Here is a 15,636-nt window from a genome sequence, read left to right on the forward strand (position 1 = left end):
AATAAGGCACGGACTATGAAATTACATTTGAATCTTGGAACCCATTCATCCTGGTTCTCTTCCAGTCCCAGCCCACCTAGCTACCTTTTGTGTCGGCCTATTCAGGCCTGCTATTCATTACTGTCTCCTTCAGCACTGCTTCCCCGTTCTGTGTCCAGTCCCTGTCTTTTTATCCATTATTACAGCTCCTGTCAGATCTCTCTCGCTTGTCTCTCTCTTTGTTCCTCTCCGCCCCCCATCCAGCTCAGATGCTGCTATCCTCCTCCTCCGTCTTTCTTGTCTCCCTCCCTCTCTTTCCCTCTCTTTTTTTCTCAATTCCTCCCTTCTCACTCTCCCTCCCTCTCTCTTTCTCTCCCTCCCCCCCTCTCTCTCTCCCCCTCTCTCTCTCTCTGTAATTCATCTACATGGGCTGGCACTGTTCTAATCTATTCACAAAGGAAGTCCTAAACTGGAGTCAGTCCAAGCCTTCTTTTTCAGTCCAGCACGATGTTTGACTGGCGCTTGAGAAACACAAGGCAGAGCACCTCCCCCCCCCCAAATACACACACGCAGTACTGTAGCTTGTCTGTTAGGGCTATAAGTGGTGTGTGTGTGTGTGAGGACCATAGCTCTCAGTGTACACAAAGTCAAAGCGGTATGCGATGCTTGGCTGGTTGCGTTGTGTTACGTTTTCAGCATGTCCATTTATCCTGGAGAGTTTGGAAATCTTGTTTGTCACAGTCCGTTACGAACATAAACATGTTCCCTGAAATTATGTGCTAATTATGCTATACATCCTAGTGTTCTCAGAGGCCAGCCACCACCAGTCAGTCAGTCTGGCTGTATGTGTGTGTGTGTGTGCCTTTCACACCAGTGTATTCTATTCATCACAATGTATTCCCATCATTCTGTGTCTGCACCTGTCTCTAATGGAAGCTATATCCCCTTTCAGTTTGGGTAGTCCTATCTCGCCCATTTCTTGGAACATTCCAGTTTTTGTGCTTCAGTTCATACCCCGGCCACATTAGATTTTCTGTGGATTTGAAGTGATAACGGGTGTATTATGACAAAGATTCAGCACAGCCTATTGCCAGGTGAATCCATTTCATGGTGCATACTGTACATCCAGTTATTCACACGAATGCTGTCAAGGGGTTTGGGCAAAAATGTGGATTATCCATTACTTTCCGTCCACAGTGACCCATACATTGTCTCTCTCATCTCTCGACAGCCGAGCCATCAAAACCAACCAGGATCTTCTCTCTGAGACCCCCTGGACCAACATCCTGTATGACGACTTCTGGGGCACCCTCCTCACGCACAGCGGCAGCCACAAATCCTTCCGCCCCCTCTGCACCCTCTCCTTCCGCCTCAACCACGCCCTGGGCGGACTACGCCCCTGGGGGTACCACCTGGTCAACGTATCCCTCCACGGGGCGGTCACCGCTCTTTTCACTGCGCTCTGTCGCCCCCTGCTGGGCGGAGGACCGTGGAGCCTGCTGGCGGGACTACTTTTCGCGTCGCACCCCGTGCACACGGAGGCCGTGGCAGGAGTGGTGGGGAGGGCGGACGTCGGAGCGGCCTTCTTCTTCCTGATGTCTCTGATCTGCTACGCCAAACACTGCGGGCTACGCACGGACCCCCATGCGGCCTACAAAGCCAGGGCCTCGGGTAGTTTTCAGGCCCAGTCGTGGCTGTGGTTGCTGGGGAGCCTGGGCTGCGCGGCCTCCAGCATGCTGTGGAAGGAGCAGGGGGGTGACGGTGTTGGCCGTGTCGGCCGTGTACGATGTGTTTGTGTTCCAGAGACTCCGGGTTCGCCAGGCTCTCGGCGTTCTCCTGGGGAAGGTAAACACCTCCTCCCACCTCCTCTCCCCCGTCCTGCCCACTGCAAAGTTGTTCCTCTTTTTTATGTCTCTGCTTGTTTCCAATTTCCTCTCCCTCACCCCAGAAGGAAGCTTGGAGTCAACCACAAATGGTTTTCTGAGTGTCGATGTGGGGACATGAGCTTGGTTGTTTGTGCGTTTGTTTGTGTGTGTGTGTGTGTGTACATACGTATATGAGTACATGTGTGTTTGTGTGTTGGTGGTGGGTGGTTGTGTGTGAATGTACACACACACACATGCACAGAGAAATGTGTTTATCAGAGCTGTGCGTGTGGTTACCTTTCCTTAAGGGTCTACATTGCAAAGGGTTTAGCCTACGCAGAGCGGGAGAATGTTCCAGGATTTCTTTTGCTTCTCAATGGAGAGTTAACTTGAAAAAGGGGATGTGCATTATACTACACAACACTTATAATCTACAGTCAAATCTTTGTGTGTTTGTGTGTGTTTGTGTTCAGGGCCGGTAGAAGGCCAAGCCAGAAATGTATTTCTAGGAATGAGTTTGCTTATTTTAATATGACAAACAAATATGTGGTTTATGCAGACAGTCGGCAACACGCACTGACTCACTGACTCAGTCTTATCTAGCTCCTCTATTAGACCTGTGGATGTCTGGAGGGTGATGGGGTGGATGTCTGGAGGGTGATGGGGTGGATGTCTGGAGGGTGATGGGGTGGATGTCTGGAGGGTGATGGGGTGGATGTCTGGAGGGTGATGGGGTGGATGTCTGGAGGGTGATGGGGTGGATGTCTGGAAGGTGATGGGGTGGATGTCTGGAAGGTGATGGGGTGGATGTCTGGAAGGTGATGGGGTGCGTTATGGACCAAGGCCACTCTGACTCCTCAGGTTGGGATTTGAAAACTACTCAGGTCACCACTCAGAGTTTAATTACTGCCCCTGCTCTCAGTTGATCCTCCCAGGTCCAACCAGCCAGTCCCTGTGTGTGTGTGTGTGTGTGTGTGTGTGTGTGTGTGTGTGTGATGGACAGAGGGAGGGGGCAGAGAGAGAGAGAGAGACACAGAGAGAGAGAGACACACAGAGAGAGAGAGAGAGCCAGAGAGAGAGAGCGAGAGAGAGCCAGAGAGCGAGGGGGGGGGGGGGGGGAGAGCAAGAGAGAGTGAGTGAGCGAGCGAGAGGTTTAGCTGTGACAGCTAGGCTTGCTCTCCCAGAGCTGTTATTAGGGTGTTCAAGGTTTCAGGGGGATCAGAGAGAGATGCTCCTCTTCTCTGCTCTGCAGGAATGCCCTGTGTGTACCGACTACCAGCGGACCACAGCCAACCCACTGAAGCATCAGTCTTTCAATTAACACTGACACCACAGTCCCTGAGCCATAATGCACTTGCGGCACAGGTGGAAGCTTGATCTAATTTGTGTGTCAGGCAAACCACACACACACACTCCCAAATGTCCCCACCTGGGGACTAATGAAGTGTTATCTTGTTCCACACACACACACACTCGCGCACACACACACGACACACACACACACACACAATTTTAGCCCTGATCATAACACTGCTTCATATTCAGGGATTCAGTCAACAGGATATATGGCAGTATTAAACCCTGAAACGCCCTCAGATGGTATTAGACCATTAATCTGTTCCACAGGTTGTCATCTGCCACCAGCTTCCAGCCCTGGCACAATAGACCGGGCAATCTCCTGCTGCCAGGCAACAGACCCGGGAGCCAGGCTTGGGCTCTCTTCCCCCGCCAGCACAGCCGGCTCGTTTATCACCTTGGCAGTGTCCTTGTGTCTCACGCCACTCTGCGGTATCACCGGGAGGCTGGCCCTGGAGCGGGAACCACCGCAGCTATCTGTCCCCGATTACAACCCAGACGACTCGTAATGCATGGGAACACAAACAGGGAGGGAGAGGCAGAGACGGGGGAGAGAGAGAGAGAGAGAGAGACACAAACAAGGAAACTGTGTCCTCACTTCCTCTTTTAAATCAGTATTCTTTGTTTTCCCTCACGGTCGTTCTTCTACTGTAACCTCAGCCTGTCAGTCAGGTCCGCTCCGGACAGCCTCACATCAATCTGCTGCTGGAACCTTTACGCATCATTTCAAGTCCTGGAGCAGTGATTCTAATACCCGGAGCTTATTAGCATAAGCTATCGTGAGAGAATTTCTGCTTTTTCTGACCGAATCTGTGGAAGCAGGAGACCCTATCAAATAATACCTATTACATTATTATTATTATATTATTATTCACGGCTAGGTAGAGCAGCTGGCTGCCTGTCGCTCCCCCGCATGAGAGAACGCAGACGAGAGACTGCAGGGACGAGGCACACATGCGGTTCGACTCCCACTCCATTTCTCATCCCATTAGTTTCCTGATCAGACTGAAATGAGACGAGGTGGGAGCTGGAGGGGAGGGGAGGGAGGGGAGAGGGAGGGAGGGAGGGAGGGAGGGAGGGAGGGAGGGGAGAAGGAGGGAGGGAGGGAGGGAGGGAGGGAGGGAGGGAGGGAGGGAGGGAGGGAGGGAGGAGGAGGGAGGGAGGGAGGGAGGGAGGGAGGGAGGGAGGGAGGGAGGGAGGGAGGGAGGGAGGGAGGGAGGGAGGGAGGGAGGGAGGGAGGGAGGGAGGGAGGGAGGGAGGGAGGGAGGGAGGGAGGGGAGAAGGAGGGAGGGAGGGAGGGAGGGAGGGAGGGAGGGAGGGAGGGAGGGAGGGAGGGAGGGAGGGAGGGAGGGAGGGAGGGAGGGAGGGAGGGAGGGAGGGAGGGAGGGAGGGAGGGAGGGAGGAGGGGAAATGGGTGAGGGAGAGGGTGACACAATGCTTCACCAGTCAGAAATTGGGTTTTTAGCATTGCAATTCATGCTATGCCACAGGGGAAAAAGTATCATTATTAATATAATTTTTCTTATTTGCAAAAAACTTCCTCAACACACCTTCCGTACAACAGAGTAAAACAAACAAACAGCAGAAAATGATGGATGAGCCAGGATGGGACTGGAAATCAACGATGTGGGACACAAAGGAACGAGGGCTCAGGTGTGGAATAGGGAGAAGGCTTGCCAAGCGCAGGCTGAATCCATTCTCCATACCTTCTCTCTGGTGTCGCCCTGCTTCTAATCACATATTTCCCTCACGGCGCTGTTTAGAGAGACGGGGGGCCACTTATTATACAGACGACTTCAGCCCTCCAGATCTAGTATTGAATATTCTCCCTCACAGTAGGGCTGAGAGGCAGGGATTCTATAAGGGCCTTCCTGGGTGTGTAATTATAGCAGGACAGGAGCGGTCTTCTTCCTCGTTTGTCTCAATGAAGCGGAGGGCTGCAGATTAGTTTACCTCTGCCAGCTGACGGGTTGATAAATGTTGCGCCGGTTGTTTTGCTCCTGGGCGTTCGGCTGTGAAATGATGCCCATCACTAGAACTCAATCTCTCACTTTCTGCTTGGTTGTTGACGTGTACAGTGCCACAGTAGCACCACAGCTTTCTGACAAAATCTGAATATGGAAGTTATTGAATATGGTGCTGATACTGTTCCGAGACGATCGTAAGCACAGATCATTGACGCAGTAATTGAATAACTAGCTAATTTTTCCGCAACAAAGAGTCTGAATCAATTTGGAAAATATCCTATTTAGGCAAAACAGATTCATCTGAAACCATTGGCTGGCATCATCTGAATCTCCTAGTGTTACTCTGGGGCCCCTCCCCTCCTATTGGCTTGATACCAGACAGGAAGCCCTTCCTGTGACAGGTGTCCTGCTTTGATCCAGTGTCCCTTCGGCTGAGGGATGTGACCCTGTGACCTGTCTCATTACAGGCATCTATGCCAGCACCACTTCAGCTTTCAGAGCGAGCTGTGTTAGGTAATTAGGTCACTTCATCAAAGTCAGCCCTCTCTCTGCCAGGACCAGTTCTGTCTGAGGAACAGGGCAAAATGTGCAGAGTCAGGCGAAAGGTAAAAACACAGAGAGGAGAGAGAGAGAGAGAGAGAGAGAGAGAGGGGCCATACTCATTCCTCATCCTTGGCTGATGCAATCAGATGTTATTTAACAAACTCCCGCTTGTGGACAGTAGAGATGACAACCTCAGCCAGTAGGATCCATCCCACTGCAGTTCCAGTCAGTTAAATCGACCTAGAATCTCTACAGCAGCCAATATATATCTCACTGCAATTAGGGTGGGATCAAATTGCCCTGTCCTGACTATTCACGGAGGTCTGTCTGAACCCAAAAAGCATCAAAACTTTTAACAGGGCTGGGCCAAGATGGCCAGGATTTACAAGGAGCGTGAATGGGACGTGACTTGACAGGGGAAGTCAGGGTAGGTTTGTGCGGCAGGTTGCCTTCAGTAGACAGCAGCTTTAAGAGAGTGAGTGTTTAAAATCAGTCTAATCCTGCAGTGTCTTTAAACACATCTTAAACGCTTCAAACACCTACTAATATGTTGTGGGCCACACTCAGCGGAGAACACTGTTGAGCGTAGCTGTAATGATGGATGACAAGCTGTAACGAGAGAGGGTGAGGCTGCTCAGAGAGAGAGAGGGTGAGGCTGCTCAGAGAGAGAGAGAGGGTGAGGGTCGATGAGAAAGTGAGAGGATGAAACGAGGGGTGACAAATAAGAGAGTGACAGAGGGGATGCAAGAAAGAGAGCGAAACAGAGTGTGACAGCGCCAGAGAAAATCAAAGACAGACAGCGATTGTGTGAGAGACAGAGAGAGAGAGGATTGAAAAGAGACAGAAGGTGGAACTAAAAGAGAGCGGGAAAGGAGTTGGCAAACAGAGGCAGAGACACCAAAGAGACTATAAAAGAGAGAGAGAGAGACAGAGACAGAGACAGAGACAGAGAGAGAGAGAGTAAATCTCCATGTGTATGTAAAGCTGAGGGGCTTATTAGTGGAGCGGTATGAACCCACAGCGTGTGAGATCTGCTCGTGATAAAAGGGAAGTTCAGACACAAAGCTTTGGCGCGAGCAGGAGGCCGGCTTTGTCAGGCTGGTGGGGATCAGGCCTGGCTGTTTCTGATGAAGCCTCGCGTCTCACGAACTCTCTGATCAGACGGCAGCAACTACTCAAAGAGAAGTCAACTAGCCTGACTAAAACCGACGAGTTCCACACATCCCACGCTTTGGCTGACTTGCTGCGTCTCTTGAGGGGAGTGAAGTCGATGATCACAAGTCACACAAAAATTGGGTATAGCCTATGAAATGAGTCAATTTAAATCGAATCAGTGCAGTGGAATAGCGACATATAATTCCGGATACTGAACAGTGGGATGTTAAGAGAGAGATATATTAAGTTGGAGGAGAGATGAGGTCGCTTCCTTTGGACTGTTCGTTTAGGGAGTGTCGTCCACACCGACTTTGTCAGTTGGAACCGGCAGTTAAACTAACGGACGATGGATGCAGTACCCATAATGTTGCTGAGGAAGACTGTAAGCTTCTGAGGTAGAGATGGGTCTAGAAATCAATCAGAAAACGGTCAACGGAATTGCTCAAGGTACTGGGGGCTGAAATCAGGTTGATCGTTCCTAAATTGCTTGCTGTTGGAACAGTCTATCTTTTCGGAACAGAGCAACATTTCTCAAATTTTCCCAAGACAGACTTAAAAGATTTAATCGATCGTGCCATTTCCTTTGTGTAAAAGACACAAGAACACCCGTTATATTTTGTCTGTTCTCCGGTCTGGAAATCGATATCCAATTATTTTCAAAGCTAATAGCCTACCTTTTCAAGACTTAAAAATCTTGCCCTAAGGAAAGCAAATCCCCACGGACATCTTTCAACAATAGACGTGCTGAATTAGCTCAGCTCTTGTCTAATCTCAGAGGAAATATCCGCTGTCGTTTTACCGATTAACTCATCTTGCGAAATCAGCAAAATTACGATGGTGACGACCAGACAAACCCAACCTCCTTTATATATGTTTTACTCAAGGGAACAGCTCATATTCTGAAAATACGTTCGTCCCTTACTGTTTTTGCTCATACACAAATATACGTCACAACATCAACAAAGCCTGACTGATGAAACGGTGTGGGCTTTCCGTTGGCAGTTCGAGGCCGCATGTTTAAGTTTCTAATGCAAGAAGCAAGTGGAAGTTGCTTTTGTTTTCACTGAAGAGCTTAGTGTGTTTTTACAGTTTTGATCGCAACAACATTGTGGAATAATGTAGCAGATTTAAGTTACCTAACCAATTTATAAGATTTGATGAGGTTTGAAATTTAAGTATGCTCACACACACACACACACACACACACACACACACACACACACACACACAGGTTCACAAAGAGTTCACATGATGCTGGTGATCTGAGGTCGTTGACCTTGAGTTCAGCAGGTCAGATGTAACTGCCTATCCACTCAAACTGATGGGCTGTATCATGTCTGTGAAATGGTCTGTTTCCACACACATACTTTCTCTTAATATGTCATTTAGTTTGTTAGTGTATACATACATTCAGTGTGATTGTAGTCACTAGACCATGAGACAGACAGGAAACAGACATGCCCAAGAGGAGGACCTTGTTCACGGTCTCACTCTGTTAAACTGGTGAAACTGATAAACTATCTTTGTTGATAAATTACTTTCACAGCGCTCTCACATACTCCCTCCCTCACATTTGAACAGATGTGATTTCATTTGTCCTTCGTCCCAGGGTCAGGGGTCAAGGCCTTGATAAGGCCAGAGCAGCCCTAACTCAAACATGGCAGTTTGCTGGCCCGTCACACACACACTGCTGTCCCATGGCTGTGATCTCTTCAAAAGGTTTTCACCAGTTGTAATCTTCACGTTAAAACGTATTTCTCATATTTTAAGATCCAACCATGCCAAATTATTTCTATTTTCTACTGCCAAGTATCTTAATAAATCCATTGGGGTATGTTATCATAATATCAAAATTGGGAGTCAGGTGGCTGAGCGGTTAGGGAATCGGGCTAGTAATCAGAAGGTTGCCGGTTCGATTCCCTGTGCCAAGTCTGTGCCAAATGACGTTGTGTCCTTGGGCAAGGCACTTCACCCTACTTGCCTCGGGGGAATGTCCCTGTACTTACTGTAAGTCGCTCTGGATAAGAACGTCTGCTAAATGACTATATGTAAAATCTGTATCAATAGTGAAGAAGAATATAATAAATACTGCCATAGGTGCACCAGTACTGTAAACCGCCAGCCTGTGTAACAGTTGGTGCAGCTCTGTACTAGTGACCTGTGATAATGCTAATCATGGTACAGCATTAATGGACATTATGTAGTAAACACAGCATTCGCATGTCATCACATTGAGGCCAAAGCTGATTACTAGTCACATTTAGACATTTACATTTAGTCATTTAGCAGACGCTCTTATCCAGAGCGACTTACAGTAAGTACAGGGACATTCCCCCTGAGGCAAGTAGGGTGAAGTGCCTTGCCCAAGGACACAACGTCATTAGGCACAGCCGGGAATCGAACCGGCGACCTTCTGATTACTAGCCCGATTCTCTAACCGCTTAGCCACCTGATATCCTGATATAGTCACACTCTCCTCCACCCTGTCAACCAAGCAGGGCATCTGCTGGGAACCTAAACCGTTTGAACGCCAAATGCTACTTAGTTATCCCCTCAGTTCAAACATCAGGATGGACCTGTTGACTTTCAGCTTGTTCACTGGCTCCATCGCTGATGATTAATCCTGAACTGGTCTTCAAAGAGACTGGTTCATTGTCAAGGAATTGTATTCAGTCTCAGAAAGTGATTGAGAAACTATAGATATACAATGAGAGAGCAGAGCTTGCCTAGGTAAACATTTTAGAAATCAACAAGTGGACTGGATAGTTAACTGTTGATTTATATCCATTAATCATATTACAAACAGAGAAATACTTTCTCTGTTTGCTTAGCAACAGAGACATATTATTTCTGGCCATTGTGGTCCTTTAAAAAAAAAAAAAATCTTTCCGATACTATACAAAGCCCTTGGCTGTGGTGAATGTGCATGAACATGACTTGAGCACAAGACAGATTCGAAAAAAAAACATTCCAACTGTATTTTGACCTCATTTATAAACAGTTCCTGTTATTGCAGTGCTTTTGAATGTCAAATCAAAACAGAATATTTAACGTTGAATAAAAATCTAATCCCAAAAGTCCCAGAAGTGCCCATTGATGTTTAAGAACAAACGATTTACACCTTACAGCGCGACGACAGCACTTTCCTACACTAGAAAACAAAGCCACTTACATTTTAGTCATTTAGCAGACACTCTTATCCAGAGCGACTTCCCATTGCTGCATGTCCTCTCCCTTCTCCTCCTGACCTTCCGGTCACCCTCGAATTAAAAACTGTCCTGCAAAGCATGAAAAAAACTGATATCTTGAAATATAAAGAATTAAGATAGAAATAGTGATGACAATACTTGATTGCCAGGTTGTTTTTAGCGTGTTGTCTAAAGCAGTGTTCCTCTCTCCTCCAGAGGAGGAACGTGAGCCTGATGGCGAGCCTGGGCGTGCTGCTGGTCTGGGGAGCTCTCCTCCTGGCCGCGCGCCTCTACTGGATGGGCAACAAACCGCCCAACTTCTCCAACTCCGATAACCCTGCCGCCGACTCCCCACACCTCCTCACCCGCATCCTGACCTTCCTACACCTCCCCGCCGCCAACACCTGGCTCCTCCTCTGCCCCGACAAGCTCAGCTTCGATTGGTCCATGGACGCCGTGCCCCTGGTCAGAAGCTTTGCCGATTGGAGGAACGTTTCGACGGTGGCCTTATATGGGGGGATCGCTGCCCTGGTCTGGTTCGGCCTTCGCAGTGTCCCCTCCGCAAAGGTCAAAGAGACCAATGGGAAAGCCCACATGACGAACGGGAAACACGTTACCAACGGAAATGGTTTTCACGCCCCCGACGCCAACCACAACACAAACTCGGTTCACGGGTCTCTGAAACCCACCATGAACGGGACGACCAAACACCTCCTCCACCCCACACAGAGGGGCCTTCCTGCAGCTGAGAACATGGTGATCTTCTCCCTGGGCCTTCTCTCCCTGCCCTTCCTCCCAGCCACAAACCTCTTCTTCTACGTGGGCTTTGTGGTGGCTGAGAGGGTGCTCTACATCCCCAGCATGGGCTTCTGTTTACTGGCAGCGGTGGGAGCCAGGGCCCTGCATGCCAAACTGAGGACCAGGGCGAGCAGGGCGGTGGTTTTGGGTCTCTGTGCTGGACTGGTGCTGTTGAATGGGATTAAGACCGTTCTGAGAAACAAGGACTGGAGGAACGAGGAGATGCTTTACAAGTCTGGGATCGCTGTCAACCCGGCTAAAGGTAAGGACGAGGAAGAGATGAATGTCAGTTGGGCCAGGTGGGGATGAAAGGCCTAACGTAGTTTCAGAGATGAGATATTGACAGCGCACTTAAGTGACATGTTTCTCTTGTCCGTAGCCTGGGGTAACCTGGGGAACGTCCTGAAGAACCAGGGCAAGATGGCCGACGCGGAACAGGCCTACAGAAACGCCCTGTACTACCGGGGCAACATGGCCGACATGCTGTACAACCTGTGAGTGTGAGAGCCGTCCTCTCCGTCTGCCTCCTGCCTGGACAGGGGCCACTGCTCTGAACATTTTACATTACATTTACATTTAGCAGACGCTCTCATCCAGAGCGACTTACAGTAAGTACGGGGACATTCCTCCCGAGGCAAGTAGGGTGAAGTGCCCTGCCCAAGGACACAACGTCATTTTGCACCGCCGGGAATCAAACAGGCAACCTTCAGATTAGTAGCCCGCTTCCCTCACCGCTCAGCCACCTGACTTCCACTGCCATCCAGCCAGACTGAACGCTGCCATCCATCAAGGGTGCTTAGAGGGAAGGGGGAAGGAGGGAAGGAAAGGCAAAATTAGAGTGAAAAGATGAAATGACAAGAGGGCAGCAGAGAGAGATGGGGAGGAAGACCGATGAGAAGGAGGGAGGAAGAGAGAAAGAGAGGATGATAAGCAGAGAGAAGCAGCTGAAGGGAAGATAGATGTAGGAGTGGGAAGGAGGGGAAGGAGGGGAAACGAGAGGCTGTTCCCCTCAGGACTCCTGGTCCTACTGACAGTGATTTCATTAGTCGTGATTTGCGGACCTGGGGGAAAACATGGAGGCACTTCTGAAACTCACATTAACCCCTGAGTGTCAAAGGTGCCGTCTATCGGCTCTTTCCATCCTTCCAAACTTTGTTTTTCTTCCTTCTCTCTGTTTCCTCTCATATTGCAAAAAAAGTTAAGAAACTGACAGAGGAATGTTTAGTTTTAGAAGGAACACACGATTAAGTCTCTGCATCAGACTTGTGAAGGAGGACTATTTGTCAAATAGTCGACAAACAAAGAATAGATGGTTTGAGAGGTTATTTAAAGATGTTATGCTCATCAGCGTACTGTAAGTCATGCCAGTACAGCATCTATGCATCCAGCTCCAGTCCCATACTGTAACTCCAGTCCCATACTGTAACTCCAGTCCCATACTGTAGCTCCAGTCCCATACTGTAACTCCAGTCCCATACTGTAACTCCAGTCCCATACTGTAGCTCCAGTCCTATACTGTAGCTCCAGTCCCATACTGTAACTCCAGTCCCATACTGTAACTCCAGTCCCATACTGTAGCTCCAGTCCCATACTGTAACTCCAGTCCCATACTGTAACTCCAGTCCCATACTGTAGCTCCAGTCCCATACTGTAACTCCAGTCCTATACTGTAGCTCCAGTCCCATACTGTAACTCCAGTCCCATACTGTAGCTCCAGTCCTATACTGTAACTCCAGTCCCATACTGTAGCTCCAGTCCTATACTGTAGCTTGCTTTAAATCTGGTATAGAAAGATAATGATGTCATCTTTAATACTCTGATCTGTCTCTGCCTTTGTACCCCCACTCTCTCTTTCCCTCCCCCCTCTCCCCACCCCCTCCTCTCCCTTTCTGTCTCTCTTTCTCTCCCTCCCCCCCTCTCTCTGTCTCTCTCCCTCCCTCCCCCCTCTCTCCCTCCCCCCCCTCTCTCTGTCTCTCTCCCTCCCCCCTCTCCCCACCCCCTCCCCCCTCTCTCTCTCTCTCTCCCTCCCCCCTCTCCCCACCCCCTCCTCCCCTCTCTCTGTCTCTCTCCCTCTCCCCACCCCCTCTCTCTCTCTCCCTCCCCCCTCTCTCCCTCCTCTACCTCTCTCTCTCTTCAGAGGTTTGCTGCTGCAAGAGAACGACAGTTTCTCCGAGGCTCTCCGTTACTATAAGCTGGCCATCGGGAGCAGGCCGACTCTAGCATGTAAGCAGATCTGAGAATCTTTCCGCGAGCTAGCTGTCTGCGAGCTAGCTGTCTGCGAGCTAGCTGTCTGCGAGCTAGCTGTCTGCGAGCTAGCTGTCTGCGAGCTAGCTGTCTGCGAGCTAGCTGTCTGCGAGCTAGCTGCCTTTCCACTAGTAACTGCCTTTCCGCGAGCTAACTGTCTGTCCGCGAGCTAGCTGTCTTTCCGCTAGCTAGCTGTCTTTCCACTAGCTAGCTGCCGTGAGGCGATTGTGATCTCAGCATGAAGAGCTGCAATCTGACTAATCATTCGGCTTTGCGTGATTTAATTAAACGTGAATTCAACCCTTTTATTTAGTCGAATTCTTTCCTTTTCCTACGACGAGTGAGCTGAAGGTGCCAGGCCATTTCGAAGCGTTATCGGGGTACTTCAGCTCCAAAGCGGAGTGGAAGTCAATCTCACTCCTGGCTGCTCACATCCGCTATGGACTGTATCAGATTCTAGCTGAAGACGTGATTGCATTTTCAGTGATCTTTCCTCCCCCTCCTCCCTCCCTCATTCCCCCCCCCCCCCCCCTCCAGCGGCCTACCTGAACACGGGCATCATCCTGATGAACCAGGGCAGTCTGGAGGAGGCTAAGAGAACCTTCCAGACCTGCGCGGAGATCCCAGACGAGAACCTGAAGGACCCCCACGCCCACAAGAGCTCCGTCACCAGCTGCCTGTACAACCTGGGCAAGCTGCTGCACGAACAGGGATCTCAGGAGGTAGGGAAGCGACTCACCTGTGCCCTTATACACACACACCTGTGTCCTTGTACATACACACCTGTGTCCTTTTACACACACACCTGTGTCCTTGTATTCACACACCTGTGTCCTTGTACTCACAGACCTGTGTCCTTGTACTCACACACCTGTGCCCTTGTACTCACACACCTGTGCCCTTGTACTCACACACCTGTGCTCTTGTACTCACACACCTGTGTCCTTGTACTCACACACCTGTGCTGTTGTACTCACACACCTGTGTCCTTGTACACACAGTTCCTCTCTGAGGTAATCTAAAGCTGGTCGTTGTTGTTGTTCCGCAGGAGGCCCTGTCTGTATATAAAGAAGCTGTTCAGAAAATGCCACGGCAGTTTGCCCCACAAAGTCTTTACAACATGATGGGTGAGTAGCAAAAATACAGATGAGGGATTAAGTATTCCATCACCCTATCAGTTGTCAAACCGCCATGTAAAAGCTTTAAATCCATTTTTAAAACACATCTGACCTGTTGGAACAAATTACTGATTAATTCCAACACCACATCTGTAAAAAAAGCGTCAAAAATGCGGAATCCCTGTACAGAGGCATATCAGGTTTAGGGAGCAGAAACTAACGTGTGTAATAAGTCATGTCTCTTGTGTTGTTCCACCATTAATTACATTATTAGAAGCTTTTCCTGATTGCATTGTTGAGATTGCTTGACGATGTCGAGCAAAAATTCCTGGGATAGCTCGTCCTGCTTGGGTTCGGGAGCGTGTGTTTGTTCAGGTGGGGTGGGGGGTTAGTGTGGGGAGTTGGGGGGTGGGGGGGGGTGTTAGTGTGGGGAGTTGGGGGTGTTAGTGTGGGGAGAAGTTACGTAATGTCTTGGGACAGTTTGTTAAAGCTGAAGTCACCAAAGGGAGGGGCTTTGTCCGTGTAAATCATTCTCACAAAGTACAGAAGAATTCGGCAAACATTACATTTCTGTACTGCAACGTGTTGTTTTACGTGTTTTACGAGTGTTATAGTGTATGTGACAACTTGTGTATTTCAACTGTACTGGGAATATTTCTCACAGAGTTATGGTAATGTGTACAATTTGGATCCAGCCATTTTATCAACCCTGCATCTGTTGTAAGTATTCAGTGAAGTGGAACATATTTCCGCCTGAGTCATAGATATCGCAGTTATCAGTTCATCAATAATGAGTCAATAGGAAAGTAGAAAATCGAATAATTCAAATCACAACTGTTGATTTGGTCGAACTTAAGCACGATGCAGATCTCGGGTCAGGGCTTGTTCCACCATGCAGGTTAGGATTTCAGGATTTTAAAACTGATCCTCGCTCCATGTCTCGTGGCTGTTTACAATCGATAACAATCACCAGATCGCCGCGTTTCCTAAAATACTTGTGTTTCTCACTAGAGAGGGCATCCAGCTCGCTCCACTGTTTTTCTAGAAACGCCGACTTGTTTAGTACTGACCCTTATTGACTTGTGACCTTTGACCCCTGGTAGGAGAGGCCTATATGCGTCTGAACAGGCTGGAGGAGGCAGGTCAGTGGTACAGGGAGTCTCTCCGGGCCAAACCAGACCACATCCCAGCTCACCTGACCTACGGGAAACTGCTGTCAATAACCGTAAGTTCCTCCCTTAGGCACAAGGAGCATTTTCTTAGTAAAAATCACAGTATCTAACAACCGCCTGAGTCTAATCAGGCTGGACCTGAGGGCTGATGAATATTGAGCGACTCGGGAAAAGGAGTCAGTTCATCCAATTGATTTCTTTGGGCAGGCCTGTTAAGTTGTGATAATTGTTGTTGGTGGACGAAGATTGGT

General features: G+C 49.1%; 1 protein-coding gene across 1 annotated transcript in view; it reads left to right on the plus strand.

The window, feature by feature from the left end:
* The window catches only part of tmtc2a (transmembrane O-mannosyltransferase targeting cadherins 2a), a 47,258-nt gene that overhangs the window by 19,329 nt on the left and 12,293 nt on the right, over positions 1-15,636 (plus strand). The window contains 8 exon segments of the mRNA XM_067254554.1: positions 1,211-1,730; positions 1,732-1,824; positions 10,270-11,113; positions 11,231-11,345; positions 12,989-13,074; positions 13,633-13,817; positions 14,144-14,222; positions 15,317-15,438. Coding sequence (XP_067110655.1) covers positions 1,211-1,730; positions 1,732-1,824; positions 10,270-11,113; positions 11,231-11,345; positions 12,989-13,074; positions 13,633-13,817; positions 14,144-14,222; positions 15,317-15,438 — 2,044 coding nt within the window.

The sequence above is a fragment of the Osmerus mordax genome, chromosome 17 (genome assembly GCF_038355195.1).
Source record: "Osmerus mordax isolate fOsmMor3 chromosome 17, fOsmMor3.pri, whole genome shotgun sequence".
In the NCBI taxonomy this organism is placed as follows: domain Eukaryota; kingdom Metazoa; phylum Chordata; class Actinopteri; order Osmeriformes; family Osmeridae; genus Osmerus; species Osmerus mordax.